General features: G+C 31.5%; 7 protein-coding genes across 7 annotated transcripts; 4 read left to right on the forward strand and 3 right to left on the reverse strand.

Moving 5' to 3' along the window:
* Window positions 1-256: 256 nt before the first annotated feature.
* Window positions 257-1,701, forward strand: BX663DRAFT_549526 (ubiquitin-related domain-containing protein; the record flags this gene model as incomplete). The annotated part of the gene is made up of 6 exons (XM_051531158.1): window positions 257-309; window positions 510-625; window positions 725-1,149; window positions 1,243-1,350; window positions 1,413-1,587; window positions 1,658-1,701. 6 exons carry the CDS (start codon window positions 257-259, stop codon window positions 1,699-1,701), a joined length of 921 nt encoding a protein of 306 aa, XP_051385518.1.
* On the reverse strand, window positions 1,576-3,215 carry BX663DRAFT_449745 (concanavalin A-like lectin/glucanase domain-containing protein). The gene is made up of 5 exons (XM_051523734.1): window positions 2,956-3,215; window positions 2,670-2,893; window positions 2,501-2,582; window positions 1,658-2,438; window positions 1,576-1,587 (listed from the first exon to the last, which is right to left on the reverse strand). The coding sequence occupies exons 1-4, from the start codon at window positions 3,164-3,166 to the stop codon at window positions 1,873-1,875; spliced, it is 1,083 nt and encodes a 360-aa protein (XP_051385519.1). The 5' UTR covers window positions 3,167-3,215; the 3' UTR covers window positions 1,576-1,587; window positions 1,658-1,872.
* Window positions 3,030-5,898, reverse strand: BX663DRAFT_500063 (uncharacterized protein; the record flags this gene model as incomplete). Its single annotated transcript, XM_051526270.1, has 2 exons — window positions 3,179-5,898; window positions 3,030-3,104 (listed from the first exon to the last, which is right to left on the reverse strand). A coding segment is annotated over exon 1 (2,473 nt), but the record flags the coding sequence as incomplete, so codon positions are not given.
* A 1,563-nt stretch (window positions 5,899-7,461) lies between these two features.
* Window positions 7,462-9,397, forward strand: BX663DRAFT_500064 (2,3-bisphosphoglycerate-independent phosphoglycerate mutase). Its single transcript, XM_051526271.1, has 2 exons — window positions 7,462-7,831; window positions 7,963-9,397. The coding sequence occupies exons 1-2, from the start codon at window positions 7,559-7,561 to the stop codon at window positions 9,247-9,249; spliced, it is 1,560 nt and encodes a 519-aa protein (XP_051385521.1). The 5' UTR covers window positions 7,462-7,558; the 3' UTR covers window positions 9,250-9,397.
* Window positions 9,398-9,726: 329 nt separating this feature from the next.
* Window positions 9,727-11,303, forward strand: BX663DRAFT_500066 (triose-phosphate transporter family-domain-containing protein). The gene is made up of 2 exons (XM_051526272.1): window positions 9,727-10,268; window positions 10,339-11,303. Exons 1-2 carry the CDS (start codon window positions 9,771-9,773, stop codon window positions 11,116-11,118), a joined length of 1,278 nt encoding a protein of 425 aa, XP_051385522.1. The 5' UTR covers window positions 9,727-9,770; the 3' UTR covers window positions 11,119-11,303.
* A 155-nt stretch (window positions 11,304-11,458) lies between these two features.
* BX663DRAFT_500068 (uncharacterized protein) lies at window positions 11,459-12,620 on the forward strand. Its single transcript, XM_051526273.1, has one exon. The coding sequence runs from the start codon at window positions 11,679-11,681 to the stop codon at window positions 12,342-12,344; it is 666 nt and encodes a 221-aa protein (XP_051385523.1). The 5' UTR covers window positions 11,459-11,678; the 3' UTR covers window positions 12,345-12,620.
* On the reverse strand, window positions 12,360-13,995 carry BX663DRAFT_285783 (uncharacterized protein). The gene is made up of 3 exons (XM_051521999.1): window positions 13,452-13,995; window positions 13,260-13,380; window positions 12,360-13,184 (listed from the first exon to the last, which is right to left on the reverse strand). The coding sequence occupies exons 1-3, from the start codon at window positions 13,831-13,833 to the stop codon at window positions 12,722-12,724; spliced, it is 966 nt and encodes a 321-aa protein (XP_051385524.1). The 5' UTR covers window positions 13,834-13,995; the 3' UTR covers window positions 12,360-12,721.
* Between the last annotated feature and the right edge of the window lie 859 nt (window positions 13,996-14,854).

The raw sequence follows: 14,854 nt of genomic DNA on the forward strand, positions 1-14,854 counted from the left end.
CAATTGATCCTTCTGAGGCCAAACCACTTTAACTTTAAAAAAAAATGAAAATGAAAAAAAAAAAGCTCTTGTTTTTAATTAATGACGGGAAATCATGCTAAAGCCCGACCGCCGAAACATTTTATTACATGAATAAAAAAAATAAATAAATGTCTATACATATTTATATGCGTCATCAATTTAAATAGATGTTCTTCTTCTTTCTTTTATTAATAAGCTAAAGTGTATTAAATTAAAAGAAAAAAAATAAAATAAAATGGCAAACGACATTGACACGCTTGTTAGTATGGGATTCTCACTACCCAAAGTGTAAATTTATTCTATAATGTTGATTGTTTAAATTATTCAAACTTTTAAAATGTTTCTAGAAAAAAAGCAATGAAAGCTACAAATGGAGCTGGCCTTCAACCAGCTATGGACTGGTTTGTTAACAATATATACATTTATAAATATATATATATAAAATAGTTAAAACGACTATATATTCTTATTCTTCTTATATAATGAAGGCTTTTAGCTCATCCTGAAGTTTCTGATGAACCAGAAGAAGAAATTCCTCCTCAAACATTAGGAAGCGCAAGTAGTTCTTCTTCTTCTACTACTACTACTACCAACAACGATGAAGGTTTGTAAACATACGCTTGCATCTATATCACGTTTATCCTCCTTCTCCTCCCCTACTTTTATTGTTATTATTTTGTATTGCTCACTCTTTAGTTTTTAGGCGAAATTAAGGATGGTGAACAAACTGCCCAAAGTTTGATCTGCAACGATTGTCAAAAACTATTTCGTGATGCTACTGGTGCCGAGTTACACGCTACTCGTACAGGCCACCAAAATTTTTCAGAAAGTACAGAGGCTATTAAACCATTGACAGAGGAAGAAAAGAAGCAAAAGTTAGCTGAATTAAAGGCTCGTATGGCTGAGAAACGTGCAGCTCGTGAAAGACAGGAAATTGAGGAACGTAAACAGGCAGAGAAGATCAGAAGGAAAGCAGGTCAAGAGATAACGAGTGCAAAAGAAGCTCTAGAAGCGAAGGAAATGCAAAGAGCATTGGAGAAAAAGAAGAGAGAGAAGGAAGAGGAGAGACTTGCGAGAGCAAAAATTAAGGCCCAAATTGAACAGGATAAGAAGGAGCGTGCAGCAAAGGTATATAAAAAAATCAATTTGCAAAACTTGGATGTGGACATCTGTTTAACCTCTCCATCATCTCCCTTTTATACATATATAAATATATATTAGAGAGAAGCTGCGAAAAGAGCTCAACAGGCACAAGCAGAAGAAGATGCCGCTGCAGATGCTGCTGCTCGGGCTAGTGTAAAAAAAGAATATACAGAAGCTAGATTACAGGTAAAAAGTTAGAGTTAATTTGAACAATATACATATATATATATATCTTATTTTATGAATAGGTTCGTGTTCCTGGATCTGGTCCAATAACTCATACATTTAATGTCAATGCAACACTATCAGATGTTTTTACATTTTTGCAGACTCAAGGATGTCATCCTCCTTTTAGTCTATCTACCACTTTTCCTAGAAAGACATATACTTTTGAAGATCAACAAAAGACATTAAAAGAATTAAGTAAGTGATATAAATATATATTCTTAAAAAGTTACACATATAATATTTAACATAACACCAATGGATATAGATTTAGTTCCATCTGCTGCTCTTATTTTAGCATATACTCAATAAGAGGGAAACGTATCTATAAAAAAGTAATTTGTAAAGACATATTGCTTCATTTTATTATTATTATTATTATTATTATTAAAAAAGTAAAGGAAACAAGCATTATATAAATAGCAGTATAACATGGTATATATGCATGCATTATCATATGGTATTTGTAAACTATTTCTTCTTCTAATCTAATAAATTATCTTGTGACGAGTAAGGAGGTGGCTCTGATATAGATTGACTATGATTTATATCATTTACTGTAATCAATACAGCTGAGGAAGGATAGGTCCTTAAAGAATAATCATCATTCTCAATTCTATTGGGACATCTATATGAAGAAGAAGGTATTAGTTGTAATTGATGAATACTACTAGTGGATGCTAATAATATTGTATCTTGTTCAGATCCATAAGCGGGTGGAGGAGCCAAGGTCCCTTGAGATGGTGCTAACCCCCATTTCTTCACATTGGCTTCAAGAAATACAAATCCCGCTTGACCCAAATTAACATGAATTTGACATGGTCCATTAGCGCCAATTGTAGGAAATAAATTCCAACGTAAGCCAGTATAAGCATCCTCTAACCTTTTACCATTACGAGTGAAAAAGATAGAGCCTGTTCTATGTTTGTATCCAACACCAATGGTATCACCTCTATCAAACGGGATACCATAAGGCTTACCATTAAAGGGAGAAGAAAAATATTTATAACCATTATTTGAGAAATAGCCGATTGAATAACGATTCCAGCCTATTTCGTATTCTATTTAGTTTATTGAAACGATTATTATTATTATTATTATTATTATATACCTGGTAATCTCCAAGTTGGATAAGGTTTTGTAGCTACTCCCACAGATATTGTAGTTGATTCTGGCTTTTCAAATATTTTAGCCTATGTATATACATGAAAGAATTTGTTAAATTGTATACCGCCCCCTTTTCTCTCTCTCTCTCTCTCTCTCTCTCTTTTTTATTCTACCTCCCAGTAATAGACTTCTTGTTGTCTAGGTAAAGGAAGATTTGTTTGTATACAGCATTCACCATATACAAACTGTAATTCAGTTCTTCCTGCTACAAACACATTCGTATCCGGATCTCCTCCTTCGAATTCAAACGCAGAGACACCTTTCTCCTGAATAGATAAAAATTGAGGTGGTGTAATATCAGTTGGAATACTATCTGGTGGATGCCTTTCTTGCCAAACTATTAAAAGGAAAATAGATAAGAAAAAAAAAGAAAAGAAGCAACAATGAACTCTTGCTTACTTTTCGCTCTTTCATAACTCAGTCTTGCATCTTCTGTTAAAGAAGTAATAGACTCTTCTGAATCAAATAAGAATAACCCATTGTTAAATTCAGAATAATGACTTGATGACAGTTGTATTGTATTTGTAGTAAAATATACTAAGAAAACGGTAATAGCGAAAAAGACAATGATTCCAATTATACAAATTAACGTTAATGAATTAACCATCATTAAAAAAAAAAGTAAACAAATAAATATATTTTTATAGAAAGAAAGAAGGCAAAGGTTAATAACAAGTAGTGATGCTATCATGATCAGCTGATAATAACGTATGACGTTAGAAAAAAAAAGTGCATTAAAAAGAAAAAACCTATTCTCTTTCTTCTTCTTTAAAAGAACATTATTTAAATTTATTAACTACTATTTACAATAAGATGTCTTTTCTCTTTATATCATTGGATGTTCGTCAATAAAAAGAAACTTATTCATCTTTCTTGGATTAAAATAACGAAATCTAGCATGATTTTTACCATTTGAAGATGGTTGTTGCTTTTGTTTATCTGAAGAGGTATAATTAGTAAAGTGTACAAATGGAGGTGCAGTTGAAAAAGATGATTTTCGAATATTCACAGTTGAAGATGGAAGTGAAGAAGAAGAAGGATGGATAGCAGGTTGTACACTAAATTGATTTTGAAAGGAAATTGATTTTCTTGTAGATGACTGTCTTTGTTGATAAAGAACTGAAGGATTATCTTCCCTTTTCTTCTTTGTAGTTGTAAGATAAGATAAAGTGGAAGGATTTGGCTTAAGATGAGCCAGGAAATAATCAGGCTTATTTTTCTTATTGGATTCATCTTCAAACTGATGTTTTAAAGTCCGATTACCTACAGCAAGTTGATGTCGTCGAATTTCAGCTTGAATCCAATCTGCTACTTGTAACCAATTTTTATATGCAAACCGGAATTCACGTGTATTTTGTAATATTTGATATGATTTCGTTAGACCCAACATAAAGTCTTGTAGTTTAATATTCTTCAATATCGTCATTTGATCTTTAGGGGATAAAGAATGATGATAGATATCCATAGCAACAGAAATAACTTCAGCAGCACGCCATAATTCATCTCGATCAAATGCACAATGACCTATGGTTGTCATGGTACATGTCTTGATAGCACTCAACTGAGTTAAAGCAGCAGAGAGACAACTATTTAAAGATTCTAAAGAAGTTTGACTTGGTCGAATAGGATTCATCTCTGGTATAAATAGTTTATGAAGGATGATAAGAGTTGCATTATATTCAATATTCACTCTTAAACAAGCCAAGAAAAGTTCTTCACAGCCATATTCAAATCCACTGTCGAATATTAAATAATCAGGTAAATCCCTATAAAAATTCGATAAACGTCGATCATATTCTATAAGCTGTTCAACTACTAATTCAGTGGAATGATCTTGAAGATAGAATGTAGTGACGATGTCTGCTTGTATCTTCCATAACATTAAACAATAAGTAAAAGTGATGACACTTATCTCTGTTTCATCAATATCTTGTTCAAATACTTTAGGTAAATCAATTTCACCTTGAATAAAAGGCTGAGGTGTATTCTTATGGGCACCGGCTGACCAATGATAAAAGTCGATAGCCCATACAAACCACCATAATCTTGTATCCATTTCTTTATCATAAGAATCAACATCTTCGTTTACCATACGAGGATAGATATTTAATTCATGTAAAGCAGAAGCAGCCATACCAACATAATGATGTCCTTTAGAAGGGTCAGCACGAATACTCATAAATAAGAGAGCAATAATCGTATAACGATCAGGGGTATCAAAGGATTGAGAAAGACATTCTCTAGCTCGACTAAAGAAATACTCTTCTTGTTCTTGTAATTTATCTTGGTCTTTTAAAAAATGATCTAAGCTTTGTTGAGGATGATGAATGACCATATGTCTAAATACATGAGCACAGATAGCATTTACAATTAATGTTTCAGTAGGTTCGTGTTGTGACTCATACCAAGTCATAAATTCATCTTTTTTTAATATAGGCTTATATCTAACCCAACATTTGAAAAAGATATCTATACAAGCATCTACTATTTTCCTTTGACTTGTTAAAGAATCAAGATTTGAAAGAGGATTTGAGTTTTGACCTAGTGTACAAGTTGAAGCAAAAAAATTGACGGGTTTTGTTTGGTTCAATTTATTCCGACAGAGTAACATTTTATTGTGAAATACTTTATTAGTATCATCATGTGAACTTGTTGAGTCTGAATTTTCTTGATTTGTCGTAGTCGTAGTCGTAGTTACTGAAGAAGAAGAAGAAGAAGAACAGCACAAGTGACTAAAAGCGTCAATTAATAAGCTTAATTCCGAAGCATTTGAGATCTTTGCTTCGAGGTTAATTCCGATATCGCTATATGAAAATTTGATTCTTGATAAAACGTCTGTAAAGATAGGAGGAGAACTATGATTGTTTATCCAAGTTGTATCTAGTGGTGGAGAAGAAATGAGATTATTAAGGTGAATAGGTGAATAAGAAGAATTTATGAAAGAGGGATGTGAAAGAGAGGAGATGGATTCAGTTAAGCTTGTATTGTCATCCCAATAATAATGATGATTAGATTGTGGAGAAATAGTATTTAAACTATTAGAAGGATGATCAAAAGCAGCACTAGAAGTAGAATAAGGAATATCGATTGGTGTAGCAGAAGAAGGCAATAAAGAATCGTGGGTAATAGGTTGAAAAGGTGATTTATTTTCCCAAGATCCATGTTGTAGTTGATCCTTGAAAGGAGTAGTAGAAGTGTTATGATTTGAAAATGTTGAACATTTCATATACCATTCTTCTTCATCATTAAAATTAATATCTGTACGAAACTTTTTAAATGATCTTTCTACTGTGTCAAAAGGCATTAATAAACAAATAATATGAAGAAGAAGAAAAAAAAAAAAAAAAAAAAAAAGTAAAAAAAAGGGTTAAATAACGATGGGAATTTTTTTATTTGTTAAAGTAAAAGATATTAAAAATCCGTTACACAAAAAGTTACCTTCATTTTTTTTTTTATTTTCACTGTTTTACTGAAACCATCAACATTTAATAGAAATAGCTTATTTTAACAATGACTGTTATAATAGTAGTAACAGACGATACTTCTTTAAATTATTATCAAGGAAGGATTCCAAAATAAACTAACAAAAAAATAAATAAAATAACAGGGTATTCTTTATAAATTGAATAGGAATAAATCAAAGAAATGTTTGGACTCTTTCATTTTTACAGGTATTGCATCATTTTAGATACAAGTGTTGTATTAGATGATCTACCATTTACAGTACTCATAAGATTTAACTTTTTCTTCTTATTACTGCTTACTCACATGAATGCTGCATATAATAATAAAGAAAGTATATAATAGACTTGAAGAAAAAAAAAACATGATTTATAGAATAGGACTGGTATAAATCTATAGAATAGTTTTTTATATTCTGAAATGACTAAAAACAGTATAAACAAATACAATTATAAACATGTGCACACTGTAGTAAACACTACCTTCTTGTTATAGGAGAGGAGAGCAATTCAGGACTCGTTCGTGTAACTTGAATAATTGTCATATGCTTCTCTTCATTAAATGAAAGGCTTTTTATTGGTTTTTTTCTACAGGCATTGTAACTTTATCAGACATAAATGGACTACAACCATTTATTCTAAACAAGTATATATTGCGTCCTAGTAAAGCATACTACAAACAAGAAGCTGTTTATAATAAATATTTTTTTTATTAAAGAAATGCATTGTCAAAAAAGAAAGCGAATGAAAAAAAAAGGGTTTAATCAAAATCTAAACTCCTATAAATTATCTTTTAATCTTTTGTAACACAGGTTTTTTTTTTGGTTTCGATTTTATCAATTTATCACCATGAAAACAACAATCTGTTGTCCAATTGTAGTAATAGAAAGAATAACAATTAGAAACTTCACAAAAATATTTATATTTATTCGTACTATTTTTTTTTTTTTTGCTTTTTAACAGTAAATAAAACTTGTTCGCTTATGTATTTTTTTTCCTTCATTATAATAAAGTGAATACTTTCGGAAAGTTATAAAAAAAGGTTTTCTTTTTTATTTTAAAAGTAAGATTTTTTGTCTTCCGAAAAAGAACAATAATGAAACAGTAGCTTTTCTTTTTTAAATATGTATTATCAACTTATCTTGAATTCGAAACGTTGACTACTAGCATTGACGATGTAATGTATTCAAATGCTTTTATTATTATTATTCTTAAAGACCTACAAAAAAATAGAAAAGAGACAAATAGACTTTTTTTTTTAATTGTACAATATAATTGAATAGAAGGGTATATAATTTGACATGAAACAAAAAATGCCAAATTATAATATTTTTCCATTAAAAAAAACCAAATCTGCTCAAATCTTTGAATTGATCAACTATGTACTAAACCTAAAAGTTGCGTCACTGCTTTGTGACACGTGTCTTAACACGAAAAAAAAGTTGTTCTTGATTAAGTATTTTTTTATTATTAATTCCTTCTTTTTTTTTTTTCTTTTTCTTTTTTTTCTCTTAACTTTTCAAATATAATCAATATTTAAAATGCCCGGTGGAGGTGAAATGCCCAAGACTAAGCAAGCCCCTAAGAACAAGGCTTGTCTCATCTGTATTGACGGTTGGGGTATCTCCCCTAATGCTGACAAGCTCGGTGATGCTATTCGCAACTCTGAGACTCCCGTCATGGACAAGCTTCAAGCAGAAGAAGCTTTCGTTCCTATTGCTGCTCATGGTCTCTCTGTTGGTCTTCCCGATGGTTTGATGGGTAACTCTGAAGTCGGTCACCTTAACATTGGTGCTGGTCGTGTTGTTTACCAAGTAAGTATTATTTGTATAAATATTTATATTAATTAAAAGAAAAGAAAAAAATCAGCTTATAAAAGCAGTGACTGTGGTTTCAATCAGATTAACTAACTAACTTAACTTGTCTTTTATGATGATGATGTTAGGATATCGTCCGTATCGATCTTGCTATGAAGAACAAGGAATTCGGTCAAGTTGAAAACATCAAGAATGCTTTCGAACGCGCTATTAAGGGTAACGGTCGTCTCCACTTCATGGGTCTTGTCTCTGATGGTGGTGTTCACGGTCATATTGATCACCTTGTTGCTCTCTTGACTGCTGCTAAGGAAGCTGGTGTTCCCGAATCTTACATTCACTTCTTTGGTGATGGTCGTGACACTGCTCCCAAGTCCTCTGCCAAGTACATGCAACAACTCCTTGATGCCTTGAATGAACTTAAGTATGGTAAGGTTGCTGATATCGCTGGTCGTTACTATGCTATGGATCGTGATAAGCGTTGGGAACGTATTCAAGTTGCCTTTGACGGTATGACCCAAGCCAAGGGTGAGAAGGTCACTGACCCCGTTAAGGCTATTGAAGCCCGCTACGAAGCTGGTGAAACCGATGAATTCTTGAAGCCCATCATTGTTGATGAAGCTGGTCAAATTAAGGATAATGATACCATCTTCTGTTTCAACTTCCGTTCTGACCGTATGCGTGAAATCTCTCAAGCCTTCGGTATCGCTCCTTGTCCTTTCGACTCTCCTGTCCCCAAGAACCTTGAACTCTTCACCATGACCCAATACAAGGGTGACTTCCCCTTCAAGGTCGCTTTCCCTGCTCAAACTATGGATAACGTCCTTGCTGAATGGTTGTCCAAGAACGATATTCCTCAAATGCACATTGCTGAAACTGAAAAGTATGCTCACGTTACCTTCTTCTTCAATGGTGGTACTGAAGCTCAATTTAACCTTGAAGAACGTGGTTTGGTCCCCTCCCCCAAGGTCGCCACTTACGATCTTAAGCCCGAAATGAGCGCTGCTGGTGTTGCTGAAGAAGTCGCCAAGGCTATTGAATCTGGCAAGTATCCCTTCGTTATGTGTAACTTTGCTCCTCCTGATATGGTCGGTCACACTGGTGTCTATGAAGCCGCTGTTAAGGGTGTTGCTGCTACTGATAAGGCCATTGGTGTTGTCCTTGAAGCCTGTAAGAAGAATGGTTATGCTCTTTTCGTCACTGCTGATCACGGTAATGCTGAAAAGATGATTGCTGATGATGGTAAGAGCCCCTTCACTGCCCACACCTGTGCTAAGGTTCCTTTCATCATGGTTGACAAGGAAGCCAAGTTCAAGAAGGATGCTGAAGGTGCCCTCTGTGATGTCGCTCCTACTGTTCTTGACTACATGGGTCTTGACATCCCCAAGGAAATGTCCGGCAAGTCTTTGTTGGCTTAAATTCCTTTGTTTTTAATATAAATTTAACTTGATATTATAATATTCATTTAGTCATTTTTTTTTCTTTTATTCTTTTTTATCACCTATTTTTGTTCTCTTTTTTTTTTTGTTAGATACATACAGTCATAACAGCATATATATACATATTTTTTTTTTTTTTTTTTTTTTGAATCATGAAATAAATAAATCATGTTTATTTGCATTCTATATGTTTTTTTTTTTTATAAAAAAAAAGGACTTATACTCCAACTTGAAACTTTTTTTTTTTTCTAGAATAAAAAGTGTTGTAGATAGCGGACATTCTTATCAAGCATCCGATTAAAAAGATCGGTAGTACTAGTAGTAGTTAGTAGTAGTAGTAGTGGGCTTAAATTTTATAATAGCATTGTCCAATGATAATTGCGTATCTATTATATAATGGCTTGTTATAGATTCATTTATTTTTTCATTTTTTATTTTTTTACTTTTTTTTTTTTTTTTTTTTTTTTTTAAATGATTTATAATTAGCAACTTCAGTTGTCATGCCATCAATAATTTCAACTAATTTAAATGAACCACCTCAAAGGAAATTCTTTAATAATATTACATCAACAAAGACACATGCTCGACATTTCATGTCGAATGGTATAAATTATGATAAGAAACCCTCCCCTATAAATAATCTAATCAATAGCAGCCATAGCTATCATCCCCAACATCGCGTTTCCTTATCAGATAATTCAAAGTTCTTGATTTGTTGTTTTATGTGGTATTTTACGTCTTCACTTTCCAGTAATACAGGCAAACAAATAATGAATCAGTTTAAATATCCAGTAACATTAACTTTTATTCAGTTTCTTCTTGTGGCCTGCTGGTGTGCTATTGTGGAAAGTATATTTAAATCATCTACTGGTATTAAGAATCCAACAAAAGCTATCATAACCACTATGGCACCTCTTTCTTTGTTTATGACAGTCGGTCATATATTTTCAAGTATATCCATTAGTCGTATTCCCGTTAGTCTTGTACACACAATCAAGGTAAGAGCCCATTCTCTCCAAAAAAAGAAAGAAAGGAAAAGAGAGAGTTAAATTATTTATCTATTTATAGGCATTAGCACCTTTGTTTACTGTTCTATTTTATCGATTTATTTTCAAAGTTAATTATTCATCCAAAGTATATACAGCTTTAATACCTTTAACATTAGGTGTAATTCTGGCATGTTCATTCACATTCTCAAATAATTGGATTGGACTATCATGTGCATTAGTGTCTTGCTTAATTTTTGTCATGCAAAACATCTTTAGTAAAAAATTACTGTTCAAGGAATCCAAGATGGGAAATAATAATCCAGATAAATTAGACAAGATGAACATGCTTTTTTATTCTAATCTTATTGCCTTTTCCTTGATGATTCCACTTTGGTTCTATTCAGATGCAAGTCGATTTTTGTTTGAGGAAACACATCGTGATATCAGTAAAACACGATTATTGACATATTTTTTATTAAATGGAACAACTCATTTCGCACAGAATTGGTTTGCTTTTACAACCTTAGCCATGTCATCTCCAGTGACATATTCTATTGCTTCACTTGTTAAGCGTATTTTTGTGATCGTCATGAGTATTCTTTGGTTTGGACAGCAAGTGAGTTTAGCACAAAGTTTTGGTATCGTATTAACCTTTATTGGTTTATGGATGTACCAACAAGCGAAAAGAGAAGTAGATCAAGGCGAAACAAAAGCATGTGAAAAATCGCTTGAGGTATTACCCACCTCTAATCATGTCCATGATGAACCCAATCATACATTAGGAACCATCTCCTTGAAGAAATGGATTGGAAATCATTTACCTAAATCTAATGCAGCAAGGGAAACAAAGCTTTTGTAGATATAATAATTAGATTTTTTTTTTTTATAAATATCTTTGTTGTACAATATTTATTATTAAAAAGAAAAAAGGAAGAAGAAGAAAGAGGACAAAAAAAAAACGAGTATTTTATCTTATTTTATTTAATTTTTTTATTGATCTGCTTTTGTAATAATAAAGAGTCGTCTCTCTTTGTGTATATTTTACATAAATTACTGTTATTAAATTATTTAATTCAATTTTATCTTTTTTTTTTTTTTTTTTTTTTTTTTTTTTTTTTTTTTTTTTTTTTTTTTTTTTTTTTTTTTTTTTACTTTTTTTATTTTTTTTTTATTTTTTTAAATCCTTATTTTTAAATGTCTTCAAATTCGCCTATTACGCAGGTGTCAGACTCTGATGAGGAAATATATCATAATGATGATCTCATTTATCAACAACAGCAACAACAACAACAAGGGGATGTGAATGATTTTGACGTTCATAATGCAATTCCACCTAAATTAAAACTCGTTTTAAGAGGCACTCGTATAGAACTGGATCGAGACATTCTTGTTAATTTACCAGAAAGTTTATTAATTGCCATGTTCCCTAATGGACTTGTTCTGTCACGACCAGATGAAGAATTAGACGATGAAGACGATGAAGGTTATGATGAACTTTCTCGTCATTCTATGGAACAACAACAACAACAACAACAGCAAGATAATATAGTTGATTTTGATCCTACTTGTCTTGAATATGTCCTTGCATTCTATAGAAAGGCAGCAGAGATTCGAGATGAACATCAACAAGATGCTGAATTTCAACGACTCTTGATGAATGCTTCATCTAATGCCGCTACAGCTGCTTCACCTGTCTATTATACACTTTTAACAAAACAACCTATTATTGTCTTGCGTGAAGAACTTGAATATTATTGTTTACCGATAGAAAAGGGACAACATGTAGCCCATTTGAAGTTGGCATCTGGAAAGTATCTTAAAGAACGTGATGCTATCTTTGATGCACTTCAAAAGAACATTACAAGAGAAAACAATGTAGCTGAACAACATTTGATTGATATGTTGTGTGATGCAGGATTTCATAGAGAAGATCATTGGGGTTATCGTGAAATTGAACCCTTCCGAACCACTATTACTAGTATGGCACTTGTCTTATTAAAAACGTTAGGTCCTAATAATCATATGGCAACTGCTCAAAAATTATTTTTATTTTGGAGAAAACCTGCTGTAAAGTGTATTTTATAAATGTATATATTTAACATGATTCTAATTTTTTTTTTCTTTTTCCCCTCCCCACATATTATTTACCTAGCGAAAATGTTGGTGGGACGGTAATACGGTCGAAATAGAAGAACAAAAAATTCGTTTATGGGCACGAAGAACTTGGACATTAGAATTAGCTTTAGTTTAAATACTACCTTTGTATTTTTTTTTTGTATACCATTTCATCCCTGATGTATTATATAATTATATATAATATATTCACATATGTATGTTATATAATTATATATAATATATCCACATCTGTGTGTTATATAATTATATATAATATATTCACATATATATGTTATATATTCTTCTTTATTATTGTCATCATTAAAAAAAAAGGGTCTATACTACTATTATTTTATCCAAGTAGTTAATATATAGGCAGGCTTTTTAGTAGCTAAAATTTCATAATCAATCACACCACTTAAAAATATCAACATGTTTCCTAAAAGTGGTTTCATAGTACGATCAGCTACCTCAAGTAAACCATGTTCATCAGGTCGACTAAAGATTTTAACTTCACCTCCATCTCCAGTAGACCAATTAGGATTTAAATACATGATTACAGAAATTCTTCTTTGTTCTGTATCATTAGGATCATCAATAGGGAAGGCATCACGGTGTCGTTCATAATGAGCACCATTTGGATGGAAATAAGATAACTGATATTCGATCTTATTATTTAAACGAATCATATTTTTAAGGTCTTGCACTAAAGCATCTTGCACAAATTCCAAGATTTTTCTAAAATGAATAGGGATCTTTTCTACACCAAGTCCATCTTTGTTCGTACAACAGTTATTTCGAGGATCTAACCTAATAATTTAATAATAGTTAAAGTTGGCAACTAAAAACAGTAATATATTAGTTCTATTTATTTCAATTGCTAACCATAAGATGGCATCGTCACGAGCATTCATATCTCTGTAAGGGTCATCATGATCACTTTTGTAGTCTTTTGCAGATATAAATTTATTTTGATCTTTCAACCTGTCTGCTTCTTCATGAGCACCTATTCGATAACTACTGTTAAAATAAGACTCTACTTTTGGATAAAAAAAAAAAAAGAAAAAAAATAGTTACCTTTTAATATAGATAGATCCATGAATCCTTTTACTTCTGTCCAACCTTTTGCGTATAATTCTTCGACCGCTTTAGAAGTCAAATACTTTAGATTCCATTCATGATCCTTCTTTTGTGACTCGGTTGTATTTAATTCATTGTAAAATAGTCTTTGAGCAATAGATAAAGCACTTTCTTGTTGCTCTAAAGTCCGTAAAAGTTCGCTTTCATCCATTTCTATTATTTCTTCTTCCTCTTCTTCTTCTTCATTGGGCACATATTCATAATCAGAAGGTAAATCAGGTTGATCGTCTGGGAATTCAGGCAAGTCATCCTTCTTTATAGCTTCTAATTGAAGTAAACGATCTTCTAAGGAAATATTTTGGCTAGAATTAAATGGCATAGTAGAGTATTAATGAAAATAACAATATAAAAAAATAAAAATGGATGTTATTATTACGTCAAAAGAATATTAAAATAAAAAATAGCATAATCATAAATCTAAAAAAGAGGCAATAGCAGTAGCAATATATTCAAACTCCTCTTCAATATTGGACAATAATTGTTGTTAAAAGAGCACACATTATGATTATAGGAATAGGTGTGTTTATAAAGAAAAGATAAAATAATAGTAGTCGTTTATTTTATTTGCCGCAATAATCATGAGGTCATTCTATTGATAGATAAATAAATACATTCTTACTATTCTATTCGACTTTTTAGGTGAGATAAACTCATATAGAACAGCTTCTTCATTTTGATATTCTCAATTTTACCTCATAAAAAGGTAGTGTTATCATGTAATAAATGACTTTTTTTCTTCTTAAACAAATACTATTAAATCAAACATTATGTCTCAAAAATTAGCGGGCTGACTTGACAATAAGATTTTGTATTACGACAAATAAATACAATCTCCTCCTCCCCCCCCATGATCCTTTTTTTTTCTAAATACACCACAAAGTTTAAAGAAGAAAATGAGTTGTCTGTTTCTATATATACACATACATATACAGATATATAAATCTACATAATCTTAATACATCACGATATATGATGATCTACCACATGATAAACATATAGAGAGAGAAGCAGTGCGTAGTAATGAAGAAGAGTATGCATATACACAGGGTTACCCGACTCTTTGCATTTCGTGTTAAAAAGGTACAATTATAATGTATTATTATTATTATGTTATATTATCGGAGATTAAATATTTAGCACAGCAGACATCAACAGTGTTAGAAGCAGCAGTAAGCCAACAATGGCAAAATAATAAACTAAAATAATATTGAAATCATTTTTTTTTTGTTTCTCCCTTTTTCTTTTTTCTTTTTTTTTTTTCTTTTATATAAATACATATAGATATATTTATATACACATATACACATATAAATATATATATATATACATACATACATACA

This window comes from Cokeromyces recurvatus (assembly GCF_025118155.1).
Source record: "Cokeromyces recurvatus strain NRRL 2243 chromosome Unknown BX663scaffold_5, whole genome shotgun sequence".
NCBI lineage: Eukaryota > Fungi > Mucoromycota > Mucoromycetes > Mucorales > Mucoraceae > Cokeromyces > Cokeromyces recurvatus.